At 51.8% G+C, this 18343-nt stretch overlaps 1 protein-coding gene across 13 annotated transcripts in view; it reads left to right on the top strand.

The window, feature by feature from the left end:
- Window positions 1-18343, top strand: part of FHAD1 (forkhead associated phosphopeptide binding domain 1) — a 130677-nt gene that overhangs the window by 92703 nt on the left and 19631 nt on the right. For all 13 annotated transcript variants that reach the window (XM_046662089.1, XM_046662087.1, XM_046662084.1 and 10 more), the window contains 7 exons: window positions 2599-2706; window positions 7390-7563; window positions 9705-9930; window positions 11473-11557; window positions 13429-13535; window positions 15225-15384; window positions 16587-16719. In XM_046662089.1, the coding sequence (XP_046518045.1) occupies window positions 2599-2706; window positions 7390-7563; window positions 9705-9930; window positions 11473-11557; window positions 13429-13535; window positions 15225-15384; window positions 16587-16719 (993 nt within the window). The remainder of the gene's footprint in view (window positions 1-2598; window positions 2707-7389; window positions 7564-9704; window positions 9931-11472; window positions 11558-13428; window positions 13536-15224; window positions 15385-16586; window positions 16720-18343) is intronic.

Here is an 18343-nt window from a genome sequence, read left to right as displayed (position 1 = left end):
CAAGGAGAGGGTGACATGGGGAGGAGCAGGGGCCTCCAGCAGCCGGGCAGAGCTGGAGGCATCCACATCCAGCCACCCCGCCAGCCTGGGGACTGGGCCCCCAGCCATGCCTGCCTGGAGCCGCCGTGAGAGGCAGGCCCCAAGGTCGAGAGGAGGGATGTCGCTTGGGTTGGCCTGGACACCCAAGTCACGCCCTGGAAGTCAAAGAAGGGCTCTCGGGAGCCTGGAGGCAGGGAGACGTTCCCTCAGCGACCCGTAATGGCATCCCCATGAGCCGGGCTCCAGGGACGGGGGCCACAGACAGACGCGTGCCGGCCCTCGTGGAACTCCCAGAAACAGAGCTGGTGACTCAGTGAATTGTCTAATTCCGTTTCATGCATCTAGCCACAAATATTTACTGAGCACCTGCTGCATGCCAGGCCCTGTGGGGGGTCAGGGACCGGGGCTGTGCCCTCCAGAGCTTCCACACTGGGATAGGGGACACCCCTGTCAACATGTGCACGGGAGGACTCCAGAGCCACAGGCACTGTGGGGAGGACAAAGAGCAAGATGGAAGCCGAATTAGGGGTCAGGGGGAAAAAGCAGGAAGGAGACACAGAGTGGGCAAAGCAGGGCATGACAGGAGAGCTTAGTGGGCTGAAAGTGTCAATTCTGGTTCCAGTTCCAGCTCTGCCCTAACATGCTATGTGATCCTGGGCAAGCCCCTTGCCCTCTCTGTACCCTCCTCTGTAATGTGGTCTAGTGACAGAACCACCCTAGAGGTTTGTCGTGAGAAGTCAATGCATTCATTGTGAAGCACCTGCCTGGTGAGGTCAGAGTCGTCGCAGGGTGGGGAGGATGTGTGCACAGCAGGGCGGCAGTGGGGCTTGCTGCACAGTCGAGCAAAGACCTTGGCAGTGGCACTTGCCAGCCTATGCAGGTAACTCAGGTCAGAATCCAGGTGGGGTGAGGGTGCACCACACAGAGCAAGTCTTGTTAAGAGACGGGACCCGAACCGTTGGTCCACTCTGTCCCCAGAGCAACCATTATACAGATGGATCAGGGGTGGGGGTTTGAAGCATGGGCTCCTGCTGGGCGGTGGGCAGACTCTGTGCCAGCCTAAGTGTGAACATATAAGCATGTCTCCTGCCTCCAGGCAGGGTGGGGTTTAAATCAGGAGGACAGGTAAGGCAAGGTCGGGTGGGAGAATGGTTAGGATGGAGCACTGTCCTCCGAGCGTACACCACTGCTTCCTGGTGGTGTGACCTGGCACGTTTCTTGTCCTCTTACTGCCTCACTTACAGCCTCTGTGTCCTCACCTGCAAAGTGGGGATAACTGGGCAGCTGCTATCTGAGTCTTGCATTCAGCACACGGTGCCAGGCACTCGTGTCGCAAGCATTTAAAGCTTGGTCAGCGTCGTCATTGTTATTCTCATTTGCAATATGCCAAGCAGTGCATAATACACCCTCCTCAGGGGGCGTGCAGAAGGGCGCAGGGGGCCTCTGACGACAGGCAGGACATAGGTTGGCGGGGGTGCTGGACAGTCTTAAGCAGCCTTGGCAGTGGGGACCTCCCAGCTGGTGCAGGAAGGGGAGTCAGAGCCCAGGTGTGATGGGAGGCCCGTGTCCAGAGCGGGGCAGCATGGATGGAGGCCACAGACCCTACACCGGAGCCGCAAGGCTGCTGGGATGAGCGCCGCCGCTCCAGGGCCGCGCATCCCCAGATCTCACCCCCTGCTCCCAGCATAGCATTCCCTGTAACAACTTCCTGTCATCTTTCTTTTTGCCAAATAATGCGTGTTCACCAAAGAAAATTTAGAAGATACAGACCAGTGAAAAGCAGAAAATATAAATGATCATAATCCCAATTCCCCCAAAATACCCACTATTTACATATCTCTCAGTCTGTCTGTGCATGTATACATATACTTAAAATATTTTTCTTGGGAGCTTTCTGTCTGTACGGGGGAGGGGACCATGACTGCATGAGTTTCGACAGCTGCAGGTAGAGGTCTTCAGCCCCTTCTGGGGCTCGTGCAGGTGAGGCTGGGCTCTAACTCCCTCCCCATCACCGAGTCTGCGGGGTGTGCCTTCTTACTTCCAAACTCTCCTGGACATCAGTTTTTGGACCCAAGCCTTTGTAGGCTGGGCAGAGACCACCAGTGTGCTTTGAAGCCACAGGCATCGAGCCTGCGGGACAGGAGGCCTCTCCCCTCACTTTGCCTCTCCTGCCCCGCCCCCCAAGAAGCCAGGTACTTCCCAACAAGGGCTCACAGTGGTGCCAGCACCCGCCAGTTTAGTCGGTGGCTCGGTGCCAAACGCCTTGACCTGAACACTCACCAGCCTCTCACTTCCTGAACGCCAGCCCAGAAATCCTGAATGACGAATCACTCTCTCTCTGTGCACATGACTAACCGAGACGTGACTGCCGAGCTCTCGCCGTGGTAGGCTCGCCAGACTCCTGCCTCTCTCGCCAACAGGCGTCCTGTTCCTGGAGTTCTTGTCCCCTGCCCCTGACTCACTGGTTTTGACAATTACTAACCCTGGGTTCCCTTTGCAATGTCATTTCCCTTCCGTTCTCCTGCACACGCCCTCCAACCGCTTGTCATTGACTTCCAGATCTCAGAGAACAGCATCGCCTATGAGAGACACAAAGCTAAGGAGGCCATAGAGAAGGAAAAGAAAAAGGTACAAGATCTGGAGAACCGCATAACCAAGCAGAAAGAGGTACGAGTCCCAGAGAGGAAAAGGCATGGAGGAGCTGGCGTGGCTAAGAGCAGGCTCTGGAGGCAGGCGGTCTGGGTTCAAATCCTACCTCTGCCACTCTCTGGCTGAGGGATGTTAGGCAAATCACTTACCATCTCTGTGCCTTGGTTCCCCCACTTATGAAATACAGAGGACTCACTGGGTTGGAGGCTTGATTGCTAACGTGCACACAACACACATAGAAAAGGACCTGGCCCTCAGTGCGTGCTGTGTATGGGCTGCTTTTATTATTATTGTCATTACAAGCTCACAGCCTGGAAGTGGAGGGGCAGAATCCGAACCCAGGACTATCTGACCCGGGAACCCTTCGTTGTCACCCCTCCTCTCTCTGCTGTCCTGGAGCTTCGTGTGGGCTCACTGTCTAGGGTAAAAGAGAGGTGTCAGCATATGGATGCCTCAATTTCTGATCACCTTGATGTCATTTCCCCACCAGGACTTGTCATCATCACCAGCATCCCCTTGGTCATGAAACCATATTTACATTATGACTGGGAGTAGTAGGCGTGGGAGGAGCAGAACTTGCTGCACACGACCCGGGCTTGGGCGCCTCCCAGCTGCAGGACATAATTCACTCCCCCTGGGTCCCAGCACTACTGGGAACACACACGCACACTCTCTGGCCAATATCTCAAAAGTCAAAGCAAGTGGGGGCTGGCCCGGTGGCCGAGTGGTTAAGTTCACGCGCTCCGCTGCAGGCGGCCCAGTGTTTCGTTGGTTCGAATCCTGGGCGCGGACATGGCACTGCTCATCAGACCACGCTGAGGCAGCGTCCCACATGCCACAACTAGAAGGACCCACAACGAAGAATATACAACTATGTACTGGGGGGCTTTGGGGAGAAAAAGGAAAAATAAAATCTTTAAAAAAAAAAAAAGTCAAAGCAAGTGATCAACACACAACTGGACAACAGTGGGTTAAATTTAAATACAGATAAATATAATTTCAAAGGATTTTCAAGACCACGTGGGACTAAAAAGGTCTTTAAATCTATTCATATCAATCTTGAATCATTTTCTTCGAAGTATGGTTCACGAACATTAGCACGCCCAGAATCACTGGGGGCTTTGTTTTAAATGCCTGTTTCCTGGGCCTCCCCCCCGAGACCCTGATTCAGCTTCTGTAGTGGGGACTCAGGAATCTGCATGTTCCCAGGCAGCCCAGGTGGTCCTGGCACGCTTGGAACAGCTCTGCTCGAGGAGGACCAGGGTCCATAAGCCACATCTGGATCACATACCAGTCCTGGGCATCCCGTAAAAAAAAGAGGCTCCTTGAGCAACTGGAGTGTGTCTGGAGAAGGCAGACCAGAGCTGGGTGAAGCAACGCAAGGCTTGTCAGCTCCGGGCTGACGCGCTTCTGGAGGGCTCGCTGTGTGCAGGCACGGCCCACAGGCCGAGAGGGCCCGGGAGGAGCAGCCTGTTTACTCGCAGCCGCATTTCCCCAAATGATTCACTGCGGATCTTCTGTCAAAGCCTTCAGTTACGGGCAGGGGAAAAGGAGAAATTAAAATTTTAAATGGATCAGAAATGAGACTAACAAAAAAAACTGTGTATCGTGAAATCAGTGAATGGGTCACAATTTTACTCTAGTCGTTAGAGGGAGAGGGAAAGCCCAGTGGGCGTACAATTCGCTAGATGAAAATGGACCAGTTGCTCGTGGAAGCTGGACCATTCTTGGTCCTCAGCCCAGAGAGAGTTCCTCCTAAGGATCATCATACAGAGGACTCTGGAGTGCAACCAACAACCTTAAAACAATGGTGACATGAGGGTTGGGTCTTATGACAACCCTCCAGGCAGGCTGGTGGCATCACACCAGACAAGGAGAAAGGGAGCTCCAAGCCCGGGACTCCCCCTTTGCCAGGAAAGACCGAGGAAGCACAAGGTCAAAGACCCGCTCAGACGGAGGGTCGCTGATGTGCATGCTGTTTCACTTGTATACACAGACGAGCAATGGAAAGATTGCATCTACACAGGCAAAAATAGGTTTTATAGAAGAGCAAGAGGAGGGAGAGGGGAGAAAAATAAGCTCAGACCCGTGGGAACAGTGAACTTTGTTCTCCTGTGTTTGAATCAACTGCTAAGTCGCTGGCAAGGAGAAAAGACTCCGGCCAGCGTGTTCTGCCCCCAGGCAGCTTCTTGGCCCATCAGAGAAACCATCTCAGCTTACTGTGCCTTCTCTGGGACAGCTGGAGTGTTTTGCTGTGAGCTGTAGGGGACAGCCTGCTCTGTGGGATGCCAACCAGCACCCCCAGTGAGCGTCTCTTAGGCGGGATCTGCGCATTGTCTGCACTGGGATTTCTCAACAGTAATGGTGATGTTCGGACCCCCAAAAAACAACCAGACAGAGGTCAGAGGTGAACCAAAGAGAGTGAAGTGACTCCCAGGTGAGACTTGCCGACATCACGTGATGAAAATGGTTTTTGTTTTTGTTTTTCAAAAAAAATCAGTTTCCTTTCTCAATTATAGAAGAAGCAACTGTTTGCTCTAAAAAAATTTTTAAATACAGAAAATGACTCGGGCTGGCCCTGTGGCCGAGTGGCTAAGTTCGCAGGCTCCACTTCAGCGGGCCAGGGTTTCGCCGATTCAGATCCTGGGCACAGACATGGCACCGCTCATCAAGCCATGCTGAGGCAGCATCCCACATGCCACAACTGGAAGGACCTACAACTAAAATATACAACAGTGTACCAGGGATCTTTGGGCAGAAGAAGAAGAAGAAAGAAGATTGGCAACAGATGTTAGCTCAGGTGCCAATCTTTAAAAAGAAAAGAAAATCACTTAGAAGAAAATAAACTCCCCATGATTCCACTGAGCAGTTATCGCTGGTGACATTTTGATGTGACTCCTTCCAGGCTGTCTGTATATTGATCATTATTATAGACAAATATCAATTTATTACAAAGTGAGTTACACAGTTAGATTGTGCACACTGATTTGAGTGCTGTCTCCACATCATTGAACATTCTTCCACGACCTGGCGTTGAAGGATGACCTGGGTTTACCCTGTGTTGGGTGGACCCCAATTCATTTACTCTTCCCCTGCAGTCAGGCACTGGGGCTGTTTCCCACTTTTCGCTAGTGTAAAAACTGCTTGGCCTGGAGGCCGACCCCGTGGCCAAGAGGTTACAGTTCTGTGCGCTCTGCTTCAGCGGCCCCAGTTCGCCTGTTTGGATCCGTGGCGCAGACCTGCTCCACTCATCAGCCGTGCTGTGCAGGCATCCCACATACACGATAGAGGAAGATTAGCACAGATGTTAGCTCTGGGCTAATCTTCCACAAGCAAAAACAGAGGAAGATTGGCAACAGATGTTAGCTCAGAGTGAATCTTCCTCACACACACAAAAAAAATGCTTGGCTGAACAACCCTGCAGAGCAGTCTTTGTGCACGTGTGTGGTTACATCCTTTTGATAAATTCCCAAAAGTGGAATTACTGGGTCACAGGGTATGAACATGTTCAGGTTCGTGATACATGTTCCCAAATAACCCTCCAGAAAGGTCAGGCCGGTTTACACTGCCACCAACAGAGTCTGAGTATGCCCAGCACGACATCTCCAGAATGCATTTTAGATTAGATTAAATCACGTTCATGAAAAGGCTATGTACACTGTGATTCCAACCATACGACACTCTGGAAAAGGCAACACTATGGAGACAGTAAAAACATCAGTGGTGGCCAGGGGCTGGGTGGTGGTGAGGGGAGGGGGTAAGGAGGAGGAATGCGCAGGGTCTTTAGGGCAGTGAAACGACTCCGCGTGATACTGAGACGGCAAATCCGGGGCGCTCTACATTTGTCCACACCCACAGAATGTGCAACACCAAGGCTGAACCCTAATGTCAGCTGTGGACTTCGGGGGACTATGATGTGTCAGTGTAGGTCCATGGGTTGTCACAGATGCACCATCTGGTGCGGGGTGTTGATAATGGGGAAGGCCACGCATGTGTGGGAACAGGGGGTACCTGGGAAATCTCTGTACCTTCCTCTCAATTTTGCTGTGAACCTAAAACTGCTCTTAAAAACAAAGTCAAATAAAGAAATGAAGTTCGTAAAGCGCCAAGCACAGTGCCTGTCACAAAACCCACATTCCACGTTATTTCAGGTGGGGCTCGGGGAGCGTAGAATTTTGACAGTCAAAGGTTAGAAGAATGAGCTCCAGGAGGAGGGGTGAGATGTGCAAGGATGGGGCGCCTGGAGGCCAGTCTTGCAGGGCCTGGAGGGAGGCGGGGAGGTCATCCCGGGGCCAAAGCCACGGAGGAAAGTGCAGAAATGTCCTGAAGGCAGGTCCCGTGATGAAGGGGTGAAGGAACTCACATTTATCCTGGCAAATTGATTTAGAGAGAGACATGACAGCCCTCCTCAAATGTTTAAAGGGCTGTCTCATAAAAGAGAAAGAAAACTTACTCAGTGGGCTCCAGGTGACAGAAGTGAGCTCAGAGACCAGACAGACATCACAACGAGACAGATCTCAGCTGAATGTAAAAAAGAGTTCAATAATAATGGGAACCTTCCAGAGAAAGCTCTGGACTTAAAAAGGATCAACAGAAAAATAACAGGGTAGAGTTCGCCTCCTCTCTGCAAACGGGAGGGGGAGGGGGCGGTAAACATTTATTCCTGAATTTCTGGTAATTTGGTGTTTGTTGTTTGTCTAGGAAATAGATTTAAAAGAGCAGAAAGAAGATGTTTTAACTAATAAATTAAACAATGCACTGGCCGTGGTAGAAGAGACTCGGAAAACAAAGATGGCGGAAAGTCTGAAAGCAGAGAGCCTGGCCGTTAAGCTGAACGAGGCCTTAGCTGAACTGGAAATGGCTAAGACAAAAGTGGTAAGTCGGCGCCTTCCAGAGGTGGGAGAGTTCTTCCGTCGAGGCAAGACGACACTGCCACCAGCAGCCGCGGCTCAGACGAGGGCCCCTCGTCCTCGGCTTTGTTGGCATTCCCGGTTGGATAACTCTTTCTTGTGGGGGACTGTCCTGTGCGTTGTAGGATGACTTAGCGTCATCCCTGGTCTCTACCCACTAGATGCCAGAAGGACCCCAAGTGTGACAATCAGAAATGTCTTCAGACTTTGCCAAATGTCCTTTAGGGGCAAAATCGCCCTCTGTTGGGAAGCATTCGTTTAACATGTAAGGCGAATAGAGGCTGTGATGCCCACTCTCCAGGGCTTTCTAAGATACTGTGATTCAGGGTCCTCACAGGATCAGGGTGAAGGACTGAGGAGCCCCAGAATTTAGTGATCGGAGACTATTCTGCAGACTTTAAGATAATGTTTTAAAATTTTAGCTCGGCACTCAAAGCCCTCCACCATCAGGTCTCAGTTTTGCACTCGTCTGTCATTCATACTTTCCACCGACAGGCCTGTGGGCAAGGAGGTAATGAGGATTAATCTGGCAGAAGTGCACAAAGTGAATTTGAGAGGGACTGGCCTTGGAGAGACCAGCTCCGAGTGTGGCGTGAGGTGGCTGTCGCTGTGGTCCAGAAGCACAAGGACCTGGACACTTGGGGCGGCAGAGGAATGGAAAGGAAGGAGTCGCTGTGGAGAGAGGTACAAGAGAAGAGGCGGGATTGATAACTGACTGAATGGACGTGAGAACCAAAGAGAGGGAGATGCTGAAGGAGACAGGCACGCTTCAAGCCAGGGCACCCGGGGAGATGTTGGCATATGGTGGCATATTGATGGAAATGGAGGACCAGAGGGAGGACTTCCTCATGCGGGAGGGACCCTCTTCTGGAGAAGATGAAGAGCTCAGACTGAGGTGAGGGTTGGGTATCACAGTTCAAAAGTGCCCCAGACTTTTGGGTGGTACAAGAGAAGTTGGAGAAGAAACAAGACAAGACGTCTAAATTTGAAGATAGCCTCGTGGGTGTGATGGTTGAAACAGCGGACGTGCGTGAGCTTCTCAGGCAAAGAATTTGCACATCAGGAGGAGATGGGAGGCTGATGTCCAATGTGCCAACCATCAGCCGGAACCGGGAGCAGGAGTATGATGTCATCCAGAGAGCAAAGAAGTCACGGGTCGGAGAAGCGGGAGGGGAGTGCGGATGAGGCACCGAGAGGGAAGCACAGAGCAGAGCCTCAAAAAGAGAGGGCGCTCATAAAAAAAGACGAAATTGGCCCATTCACAACAACGTGGATGGACCTCGAGGGCATTATGTTAAGCGAAATAAGTCAGTCAGAGAAAGACGAACTCTATATGACTCCACTCATAGGTGGAAATTAGTATATTGAGAAGGAGATCTGATCGGTGGTTACCAGGGAAAAGGGGGGGTGGGGGGAGGGTACGGAGGGGGAAGTGGTATACCCACAACATGACTAACAAAAATGTACAACTGAAATCTCACAAGGTTGTAATCTATCATAACATTAATAAAAAAAAAAAAAAAAAAGAGAGGGCGCTCATGGGAAAGGGTCTGCTTTGCTGTTTGGGGATCTTTGGCAATTTTTGTTTTTAAGAAATACGCATTCATTCTCTTTTTTCTTGTAAAATTGTGCATTCATTAATTCGACAAACATTTATTGAGCATTAGTGTCTAGAGGCTGTGGCAGGGATCCAGGCGCTGACACTGGGGGTATATTGGTAATAAGAAAATATGTTTCTGCTCTCCCGGAGCTTGCATTCTAGTGCGAGTGAGAAATAAAGATAATTCAGATGGTGATAAGCACCTCAGGGAAAATAAAACACCATGATGGACTAGAAAGTGTCTCAGGCTGCTGCTTTAGACAGGCAGTCAAGAAGGGCCTCCCTGAGGAGGTGACATTGGAGCTGAGATCTGAAACACGAGAAGGAGTCAGCCATGCAAGGAGCTAGGGGAAGAGTGTACCTTGCAGAGGGAACAGCATATGCAAAGGCCCTGAGGTGGGACCGAGATCAGTGGCTATGGGTCCAAAGGGGCCGTATTGTTACTGTTGTTATTGTCATCATATCTAGCTCCCAAGAGCACATTAATCATTTCTCCATTCTCCCAGATCGTGATGGGGGAGCAGCTGCAGCTGCAACAGCAGACAGTAAAGGCGCTCCAGGAAGAACAGGAATCACAGAAACACGGATTTGAAGACGAAATCGTGGAATACAAGGAGCAGATCAAACAGCACTCTGAGACGATCGTGAGCCTGGAGGAAAGACTCCAAAAAGTGACTGAACACCACAATAAAATAGAAGGAGAGATTGCAAATTTGAAGGACAACGACCCAGGTTGGTCGGAAGAGATGCAGAGGAAATCTTAGTGTTCAGGGCGGGTTCTGATTATCCTGTGGGCCCCAAAAGGCTGATGGAAAAGAAAAGGCCGGGCATCATTTAAAAGCTCATTTATTCTCTGCGGGCCTCTTTACTTCCTGTTACACAAGGTTAGGGGCCCTCAGGGCCCAGGTTAGACAGAAGTCACAGCTATGAGTCAGGACACCCATTGTGCTGAGCCAGCCAGCCAGCCAGGCGCACGGGGTGCCAGGGCCGTGAGGGGGGTGGGTCACAGCAGCGTGACCAGGAATCATCTTTTCCACATGGAAACGTCCCGTGCAGGCGCCTTTCAAAGGCTCCTCTCTGCCCTCAGCAATCTGCGACTTTGTCTAATGCACTTTCATAACCAGCCGGGGTTTGCCTCATAAACAAAAAAAAAAAGGCTGAAAAAAAAACCTCAGAGTGGTGAGCACTTACTTGCCCTAAATGACCAAGGTAACGCATCTTATTGCAAAGACACTGAGCTCCTGGAGGAGAGTTCTGGCAGCAGAGGCCTCCAGCCAGGGTTCCTCCCCTCGGCGCTGTGGGCCTTTGGGTAAGTCTCTGCGGTGGGGCTGTCCTGGGCGCTGTAGGGTGTTGAGCAGCATCCCTGGTCTCTACCTGTAATAGATGCCAGCAGCCCCCTCTACCCCAGTGTGACAACCAAAAATGTCTCCCGACATTGCCAGCTGTCCCCTGGGGGGATGCTCCTGCCTGGTCGCGAACTGCGGTCCTAGTGTTAATTTGAGAGCTGTGGGGTTCACCTCATGCATTCATCCCCTCAACACTCTTAATTAGGCATCTGTTATGTTCCATGTTACGGGATTCAGTGATGAAGACAGGCAAGGTCCCTGCAGTCAGCCAAACGACTGCCATGATGGGTGACCCAGGATAAACGGGGCACCACGGTGAGGGCGTGGAGCGGGACTCAGTTTCCCAACCTTGGTCCAGGTTGTGTGTGTCGGGGGGGGCGGTTGTTTAAGCCAGGATGTGAAGGATGACTACATCCTTGCCACCCCACACTGAGATCGGTGCCTGCCATAAAGCAGAAGTTGGGTGACTAAATGAGCGAGCCAACGTGTGGCTGATTGGGGAGGATGGAAACCAGAAGGCAGTGGGCTGAGAAGGAGGCGGGAGGTGGGGACAGGACAAGACTCTCGTCTGAGTGGAGAGGAGGAAATAGGGCAGAAGGTGTGACCCGGCGGTCAAGGCTCCACCTCTCGCCAGCTTAGCTGAGCTGCCACCCGCAGCTTCCGTCACTCCTGCGCCCATTTCTTCCTGCGTAAATGGAATTGATGATCCCTGCCTTATAGAGTAGCTCGAAAGATTTAATGAGCTTGTGTATGGGGGTGCCGCAGGCTGTGACACAGAACACACGCTGGGTCTCATTAGGAGGAGAGGGCTGCGGGGTGTAGGGAGTGTTTATAAGTTGGGAAAGATGTAGGTGTGTTGATAAGCAATGGGGAAGGAAGGCTTCCTTTGTGTGCAGACTGTAATAACGCTCGCGTGTTCCCAATTCAGCCCAAGAGAAGAAAACACAGCAAGACTCTCCAGCAGGGCCACCGTTGGAGAGCGGTGCCAAAGACACAGTGTGTGACCACTTGATGTGAGTACCCGAAGCATGTGCAAGCACAGACCAAACCCAGTGCTTCTGACCTTGTGGTCAGGATCTGAAAAAGGAGTTGGGTCTGGGGTCTTCTTGATTCCCCTAGCAAATCAGGGTGGTGTTGTCGAAAGATGTGGGTAGATCTGTGTTCAAACCCCAGCTCAACACTCTCCAGCTCTGTGGCCCTGGGCAAGTCACAGGCTTTCTGTGCCTTCGCTTCTTCATTTTTAAAATCAGGCAGTACGTGCCAGGCGCATAGAAGTTGCTCAGTAAATGCTACCTAATACTATGATGAGCTATTTTTTCTGAGTACCTGCTCCAGGCAAGCCCGTTCCTAGGCATAAGCAGACAGTGGAGATTTCAAACAGTGGAGACCCCTTATTGGAGTGGGGTCTTGGAGGGGCGTAAAAGCTAAGAGTTTGGACCAAATGACCTTGAAGATCCCTCCCAACCCAAAAGTCCATACCTTGAGCCTCAGGCAACTGACAGTTTTCAGAGGAACAAAACCCATGGATGAGAAAGATCCAGAAAGCCACTGCCAAGCAGCATATAAGCAGGGAGGCACTAATGTGGTACAAAGAAAGGATTCAGAAAGTTTCCGAAGGCAGACAAGCCACCAGCCTGATCCGTGCTACAAGTATCAGTTGCCAAAGTCTAATGTCACCAAGTTTTTACCCCTAAAAGGCAAAGATACCCAGCCTGCACATCCTGAAAAGTTCCTGACTGACTCCTCCTAGTAGGACTGTCTCTGAGGACAACAGTAGCCATGACTCGGAGAAGAGTCAGCACCCGTATTGCTCTTCTCTGGTCCACTTCATTAGCTCGTGCATGCCCTTGAGTCCTAAAGTTTCATCCTCAAGTTGGAAGAGTTATAGCCAAGGAGATTAGATGGATAGACAGACAGACACATACACACACACAGATCTTTTTTTTTTTTTTTGACATGCAACTTGCCAGTATTTTGCTTGATTTTGTGATAAACACACACTCTACCTTCAAAAGTCTATATAAGAAGAGTGTGGATTTCAAAAGCCTGTGAACTCAAGTGACATTAATACCTTCCCAAAGACTGAGGCTCTTGACCCCCTCGGAATGTGCAAGACCACAGGTCTTCTTCCTGCCCCCAACACACACACACGTATAACACATCTTCCTCAGGGCTGAAGTGTCCCACACCCGCTCAGAAATGCACACCGTGTGCTTCCCACTTAACCCCCATCAAGGCGCCTCTGCCTGCCGTGGTGCTGGGCCCACTTCCCCAAGAACATTCTCCACTGTGCATAGCCAGCCTCCCTGTCCACCACCCTGAGCATCATGGTGCCCAAGATGTCCTGACCTCTGGGGGGAAGGAATTGTCCTCATCTCCCCCTCTCTGTGTCCCCCCTGATTATCTGGGCCCCAAAGCCCCTACTTCCCCAAAGGGTCCCATGAACACCATTCGTTCACTTCTGGCCCCAGCTCTCTCCATCAGGAATTAAAAGTAGCTGGTGAGAGAACGGAAGCCTTAATCTCCTCCTCTCTCTCTTTTCTTCCTTGTCCTCAAAAATCCCTGAACCCACAAAAAAATAGTGTCCCCTCCTCTTTCCACCAGAGATCAAGGAAGAAGTGTCACCCACATGCAAGTCATATTTCAACCTCAGACCAAACCCAGCTGGGATCCTTTGTTCCATCTTGAAGTATTTCTTTTTAAGGAAGGTGCATCAAAATGAATTTTTGTTTTAGAATTTTTAAAGAGCGTCCTCATCCCGCTTGCTGGGGCTGGTGTCACATGGACCATCATCGGTTGGGGATCATTTTGCCTTGTTCCTGGTCCCTTCCAGGCACCACGGAGACGGAGTTGAACTGACTGCGCCTGTGTTTGTGAATTTCAGAGGGGACTTATTGACTGCTCAGAAGGAAATCCTGTCTCAGCAGGAGGTCATCGTGAAGTTACGGGAAAACCTTACGGAAGCCCACAGCCGAATGACAGATCTGAGAGGTTTGTACAACTGCCTGCGTTCCTGCCCCACTGCAAGAAAGGAAAGAAACGGGGCTTAGGGCTTAGAAAGCTTGGCATTAAAAATCCCACTTGACCTGCCTTCCTGAGCTTTTGCAGGGTCAGCAAAAGCTGTATCCTGATGTGGCACTGATTCCGTACCCAGGGGCCGCGGGGAACACTCAGAGGGCTCCGCACCTCCGTGTTTAAATGCAACTTTCTTTTCCAGGGAGAGTCTCCTTTTACCACAGGGGGTTTTTCTCTGGGAGCGAAGGCTCGGAGGGCCGTGGTGGGCCTTCGTGGGGCAGGCCAGCCCGTACAAGCCTAGCGCTCACCAGCTCCAGGACCCTCAGCAATGTATTCTCCCCAGGCTGCCTTTCCTCTGATGCAAAGTCAGCTACACACCGTCTTCCTAGGGTTGACGTGGACATGAGGGGCCACCCAGAATAGGGGTGAAATAACTCTGAGTTCTGCTCTCTTCTGGACGGACACAAAGAAGTCTGGCTGAATATTCCTACTTTGCTCTTCTTCTGTTCTCCCATCCTTTTGTCCTGCCTCTCTTCTTCCTGCTTCTCTCTCCCATCTCTAGTTCCCATCAAGCCAAAAGGCATAGGCAGGCAGGAGAAGGGAGATAGAACTAGGTTTGGGAAGTGGAGGGAGGGTGAGGAATGCTCTGCTCGTCTTGTCCCTGTCTCAAACCCCGTGCCTCCCAAAACCATCAGTGGTATTTGCTCCCTATGGCTGTACTTGTTAATGCTGCCATGGCATTTATGGCTGAATTCTTCAAAGAAGAGTGGTTTTTCTATACCAAGGTATGAGAAAGTGTAGTGGAGAGGTTACAAAGTCCAGTTCTAGAATCAGGAGACCCAACTCCGGATCTGCTATTTATTAGCTGTATCACTTTAAGCGCGTCACTTTACCTCTCTGAGCCTCAGTTCCTGCATCCGTGAAGTGGGGTTGTTAATAGTAACTACCTTTTAGGGTTGCCACAAAGATTCAAGGTAATGCAGGTGTCTTAGTTTGGATTTTCCCAGAACAAGCCCTGAGACCAGAATTCCACTGCAGGCAGCTCGTTTGAGAGGTGACCCCAGGAAACCACAGCAGTGGAGGTGGAAACAAGACAGGGAAGGACAGAAATCACATAATGCCGGTGCTGTCAACCAGGGTCCACAGTAGGCACTGGAGCTTCATTCTGCAGGGCACTGCTGGGGGACGGGTGGAACGTGCCCTGGGGTGCCCACCTGAGGAGGAGGGAGCTGGGCCATGTACTCGTCTCCACCTGTCTCTGGTTAGAGGCTGTTGCACCTGGCAGACACACAGCAGAGCAGGCTCCAGAGGGCTTAGAACGCCCTTTGGCAAACAGATGCAGAAGCAGGCAGCTGAAAGTCTGCCAGAGTGCCCTAAAATGCCACAGGCGTGCAGGCAGGGCCCTGACAGCATCTGCCGATGTAGCGCTGGGGGAAGGCAAGAGCACACGGGCCCTGAGAGAGCAGGCACTGGCTAGGAGGCGACGCATGTGCGGTATTCTGCTGTTGTTTGTGAAGATGCCAACATCGTGACCATTACTGAACCCCCTGAGAACTCCTGGAGGGCGGACCTGCCTCGTGGTTCTTGTGGGCCTGGCAGGTCTGCTGTGGCCCTAGCGGAGACCCAGGTGGGAGCCCCCCTGGCCAGCATTCATGTCATTCCCAGGGGAGCTTAATGAGAAGCAGAAGATGGAGCTGGAGCGGAACGTGGCGCTGGTCCAGCGACAAAGCAGAGAGCTGAGTGTGCTCAAAGAAAAGATGGCGCAGATGACCAGCCTGGTGGAAAAGAAGGACAGGGAGCTGGAAGTCCTCAAGGAGGCGCTCAGGTGTGTGGGAAGGCCCACATGGAGTGGGGATCCCAGGCACACCCAAGTGCCTGAGGAGCCTTGCACAGAGAGAGGGGGCTCAGTAAATGCGGGTTGAAGATTTGAATGGATGAATGAATGAATGAATGACATGTGTTTCATTACTTCACAGCCTCATCAGTTAAAAGAGGGCTTTGCTCAGTTCTGTGCTTCTCAGACATTCCTGTCCAATATTCCAGATGACAGGTCTCAGGTCTTAAATGCCACTTCTTCCAGGAAGCTTTCCATCACTCGCCCTCACCAAATGTAGCCAAGGGCTCCTGCTCTGCCTGAGGTCCCTCCGCCCCTGCTCCACCTAACCTAACGCTTCTTACACCTCCAGGCTGCAGCTGTCTTTTCAACTGTCTGCCTTCCCCATGAGGACAGGGTCTGTGTAACCTTGCCCGGTATTGACTCCCAGCATTCACATAGTGCCTGGCACATAGGGAACTCACTAAGTATTTATTGAACAGATGTATAAAGTGGAGGTCAGAGGTCAGCTTAAAATAAATATAAAATACCATTATCCCATAGATTAGTCTAAAGAAATACATGTGAGTTTGCATCTTCGTCCGTAGCTTATCCATATTTTGACATAAGAGTAATGTCTTCCCCAAGAAAGTGTGAGTATCATGGACGTCTCGTGTATACCCTGTACCTGCGTGTGCCTCATGGCTCATGGGCAAGGCAGGTTCACATAGTGGTTACAAGAGCAGGCTCCAGACTCAGGCTGCCTGAGTGCAAAACCAGGAGCCTCCACTTACGAGATCCATGACCGTGGGCAAATGGCTGTGTGTCTTTCTCCTTGTCTGTAGAATGGGGTGAGGAGGATCCCCAACTCACGGGGTTGTTATGAGAAATAGAAGCGTTAACACATACAAAGTGTTTGAAATGGTGGACGCGCAGTAAATGCCCCTATAGGTGACACAGCAGGGGTCCCACCGAGCCCGTGTAGGAAGCCAGGAGGGTAGGTGCCTACCGCTGTGGCCACTCTCCTTGAGGTCCCCTGAAACCCAATTCTCTAGCAGTCTGCGGGCAGGACGCTTGCAGGCTCGAAGGCTTTGGTTGCCTGTGACAGTGGAGCTCCCTTTCCCATTCTGCCGGTGGTTGCAAAGGTAGCTCACGGGTCCCGGACCTCGTGCTGCCGGCCAGCCGGCTGCCCAGTGACATCCTCTCTGCCCCAGGGTCTCCCAAGAGAAACACAAACTCCAGCAGCACAGGGAGAAGGAACAGAAGCCCAGGAATGTGAACCAGACGTGTGACATCTCGGTGCAGATAGAACCAATCCACACTGACATTCTCTTGAGCAGCCAAGAGGTGAGTGCCCGCCCGGTCCTGGGTGCCCGGAAGGACGTGCTAAGAAAGAGCTCAGTGGGGGCTTTTGAAAATAGTTTCGTTGTAAGTTCCAAAAATACTACTTGCTTGTGTGAAGTGTGTAAAGTGGAAACCAGCAGTCCTGCCCCTGCGCTTTGCAGTCACCAGAGGTTACGTCTGTCAACCGTCTGGCATGAGTGCCGTCAGACCTTTTCCTCACGGAGACCACCGTGCTCTCATACAGTCGTGACTGTGCGATGGTTGAAAACCAGGCTTGGTCCGTCTGCCTGGGTTCCAGTCCTGACCCCTCCTCTCGGAAACTCTGCCACCTCCGGGAGCCTCCTGTCTGCCAGTTCCCTCGTCTGGGAAGTGAGAGTAATGACAGTCACCACCTCTTGGGGTTGTTGAGAAATAAATGTTATTTATACACACAAACCTATATATACATATATTTATTTAATAGATTTTTTTGCAAAATAATGATATCAAGCCATATGTATTCTGCAACTTTTTCTTTTTTTTGCACCTAGCACTGTTTAATGGGCGTCTTTGCAAGTAAGTCTATAAAGATCTGCTTTATTCTTTTAAATGGCTGCATAGAATTCCGTTGTGTCCCTTTGGTCCAACCAGTCCCCTTTGGATGGACGTTCAAGTTATTTTTACTGTTGCACGATGCTGCATTCATATCCTTGTGCGTATGCAGAACAAATTCCTAGATGTGAAATTGCTGGGTCCAGACGACACTCGCAGCTGTGCTTGACAGGGCCAAGCCGCCTTCCCAAAGAGCCGTCCCCTGTGTGCCCCGGGGCAGCCTCCTGGCGACTTCTCTCTGGGTGTCTGCCCAGGAGCCTCACGCGCCTGGAAGTCCCAGCTGCGTAGCACATGGGAGTGAGAGCAAGAACAGCCTTCACCACGCCGTCCTCGAAGGCGACCCACACCCTGTCCCCACGGCAGGGGCTGATGTTCGCTGTCGTCCGCGTAGGCTGACCGTGGGGTGCAGGGGTTCTTCGAGGCCTCGGTTTCCTGGAGTCCGGGGATGGCCTTTCTCCCCTGGCTTTATGAAACCGAAGAGCGGGGCGTTTCGGTAACGGGCTTTGAGCTTTCACTTGGAAACGGGGCCAAATGTGTCAGCTTGCTTTCCTGCTTTCTCAAAGATGCCTTTCCTCTGCCAAAGAGCAGTGAGCCAGGGCCGCACGCAGCTTGAACGAAAGGGCCCGGCGGCCCGGCCAGCTGTCCTTGGCTCCCATCAATCTCCGTCCAGAGCACTTGAACAGAAGTGGCTCCTCGTTGCTCAGGGCGGCCGCGAGCGGGGCCGCAGCAGGTCGGCGCAGCCATAAGCTCTGTGGGGCAGGGAGCGGGTCTCACTCCTGTCGGGATCCCAGGGTCTTAGCGCAGGACCCGGCCCACATTCGGTCACTCCTTCAACAACTGTTGAGCATCTGCTGTATGCCAGGCCCTGTGCTGGGCACACGGGAGGATGTGCAGGGTCCCTGCCCACCCCAGACCCCCTCCGACTCTGCATTGTTTGCTGGAATGGATTGTTGACCGGATGCGCGTGGTTTTTAGTTTCTGTCATGAGGTGGGATTACTTGAGCGGGCAGGGAGGCTGCAAGATGAAAGGAAGAAA

The sequence above is a fragment of the Equus quagga genome, chromosome 5 (assembly GCF_021613505.1).
Source record: "Equus quagga isolate Etosha38 chromosome 5, UCLA_HA_Equagga_1.0, whole genome shotgun sequence".
Taxonomy (NCBI): Eukaryota; Metazoa; Chordata; class Mammalia; order Perissodactyla; family Equidae; genus Equus; species Equus quagga.
This window is presented reverse-complemented; position numbering and strand designations above follow the sequence as displayed.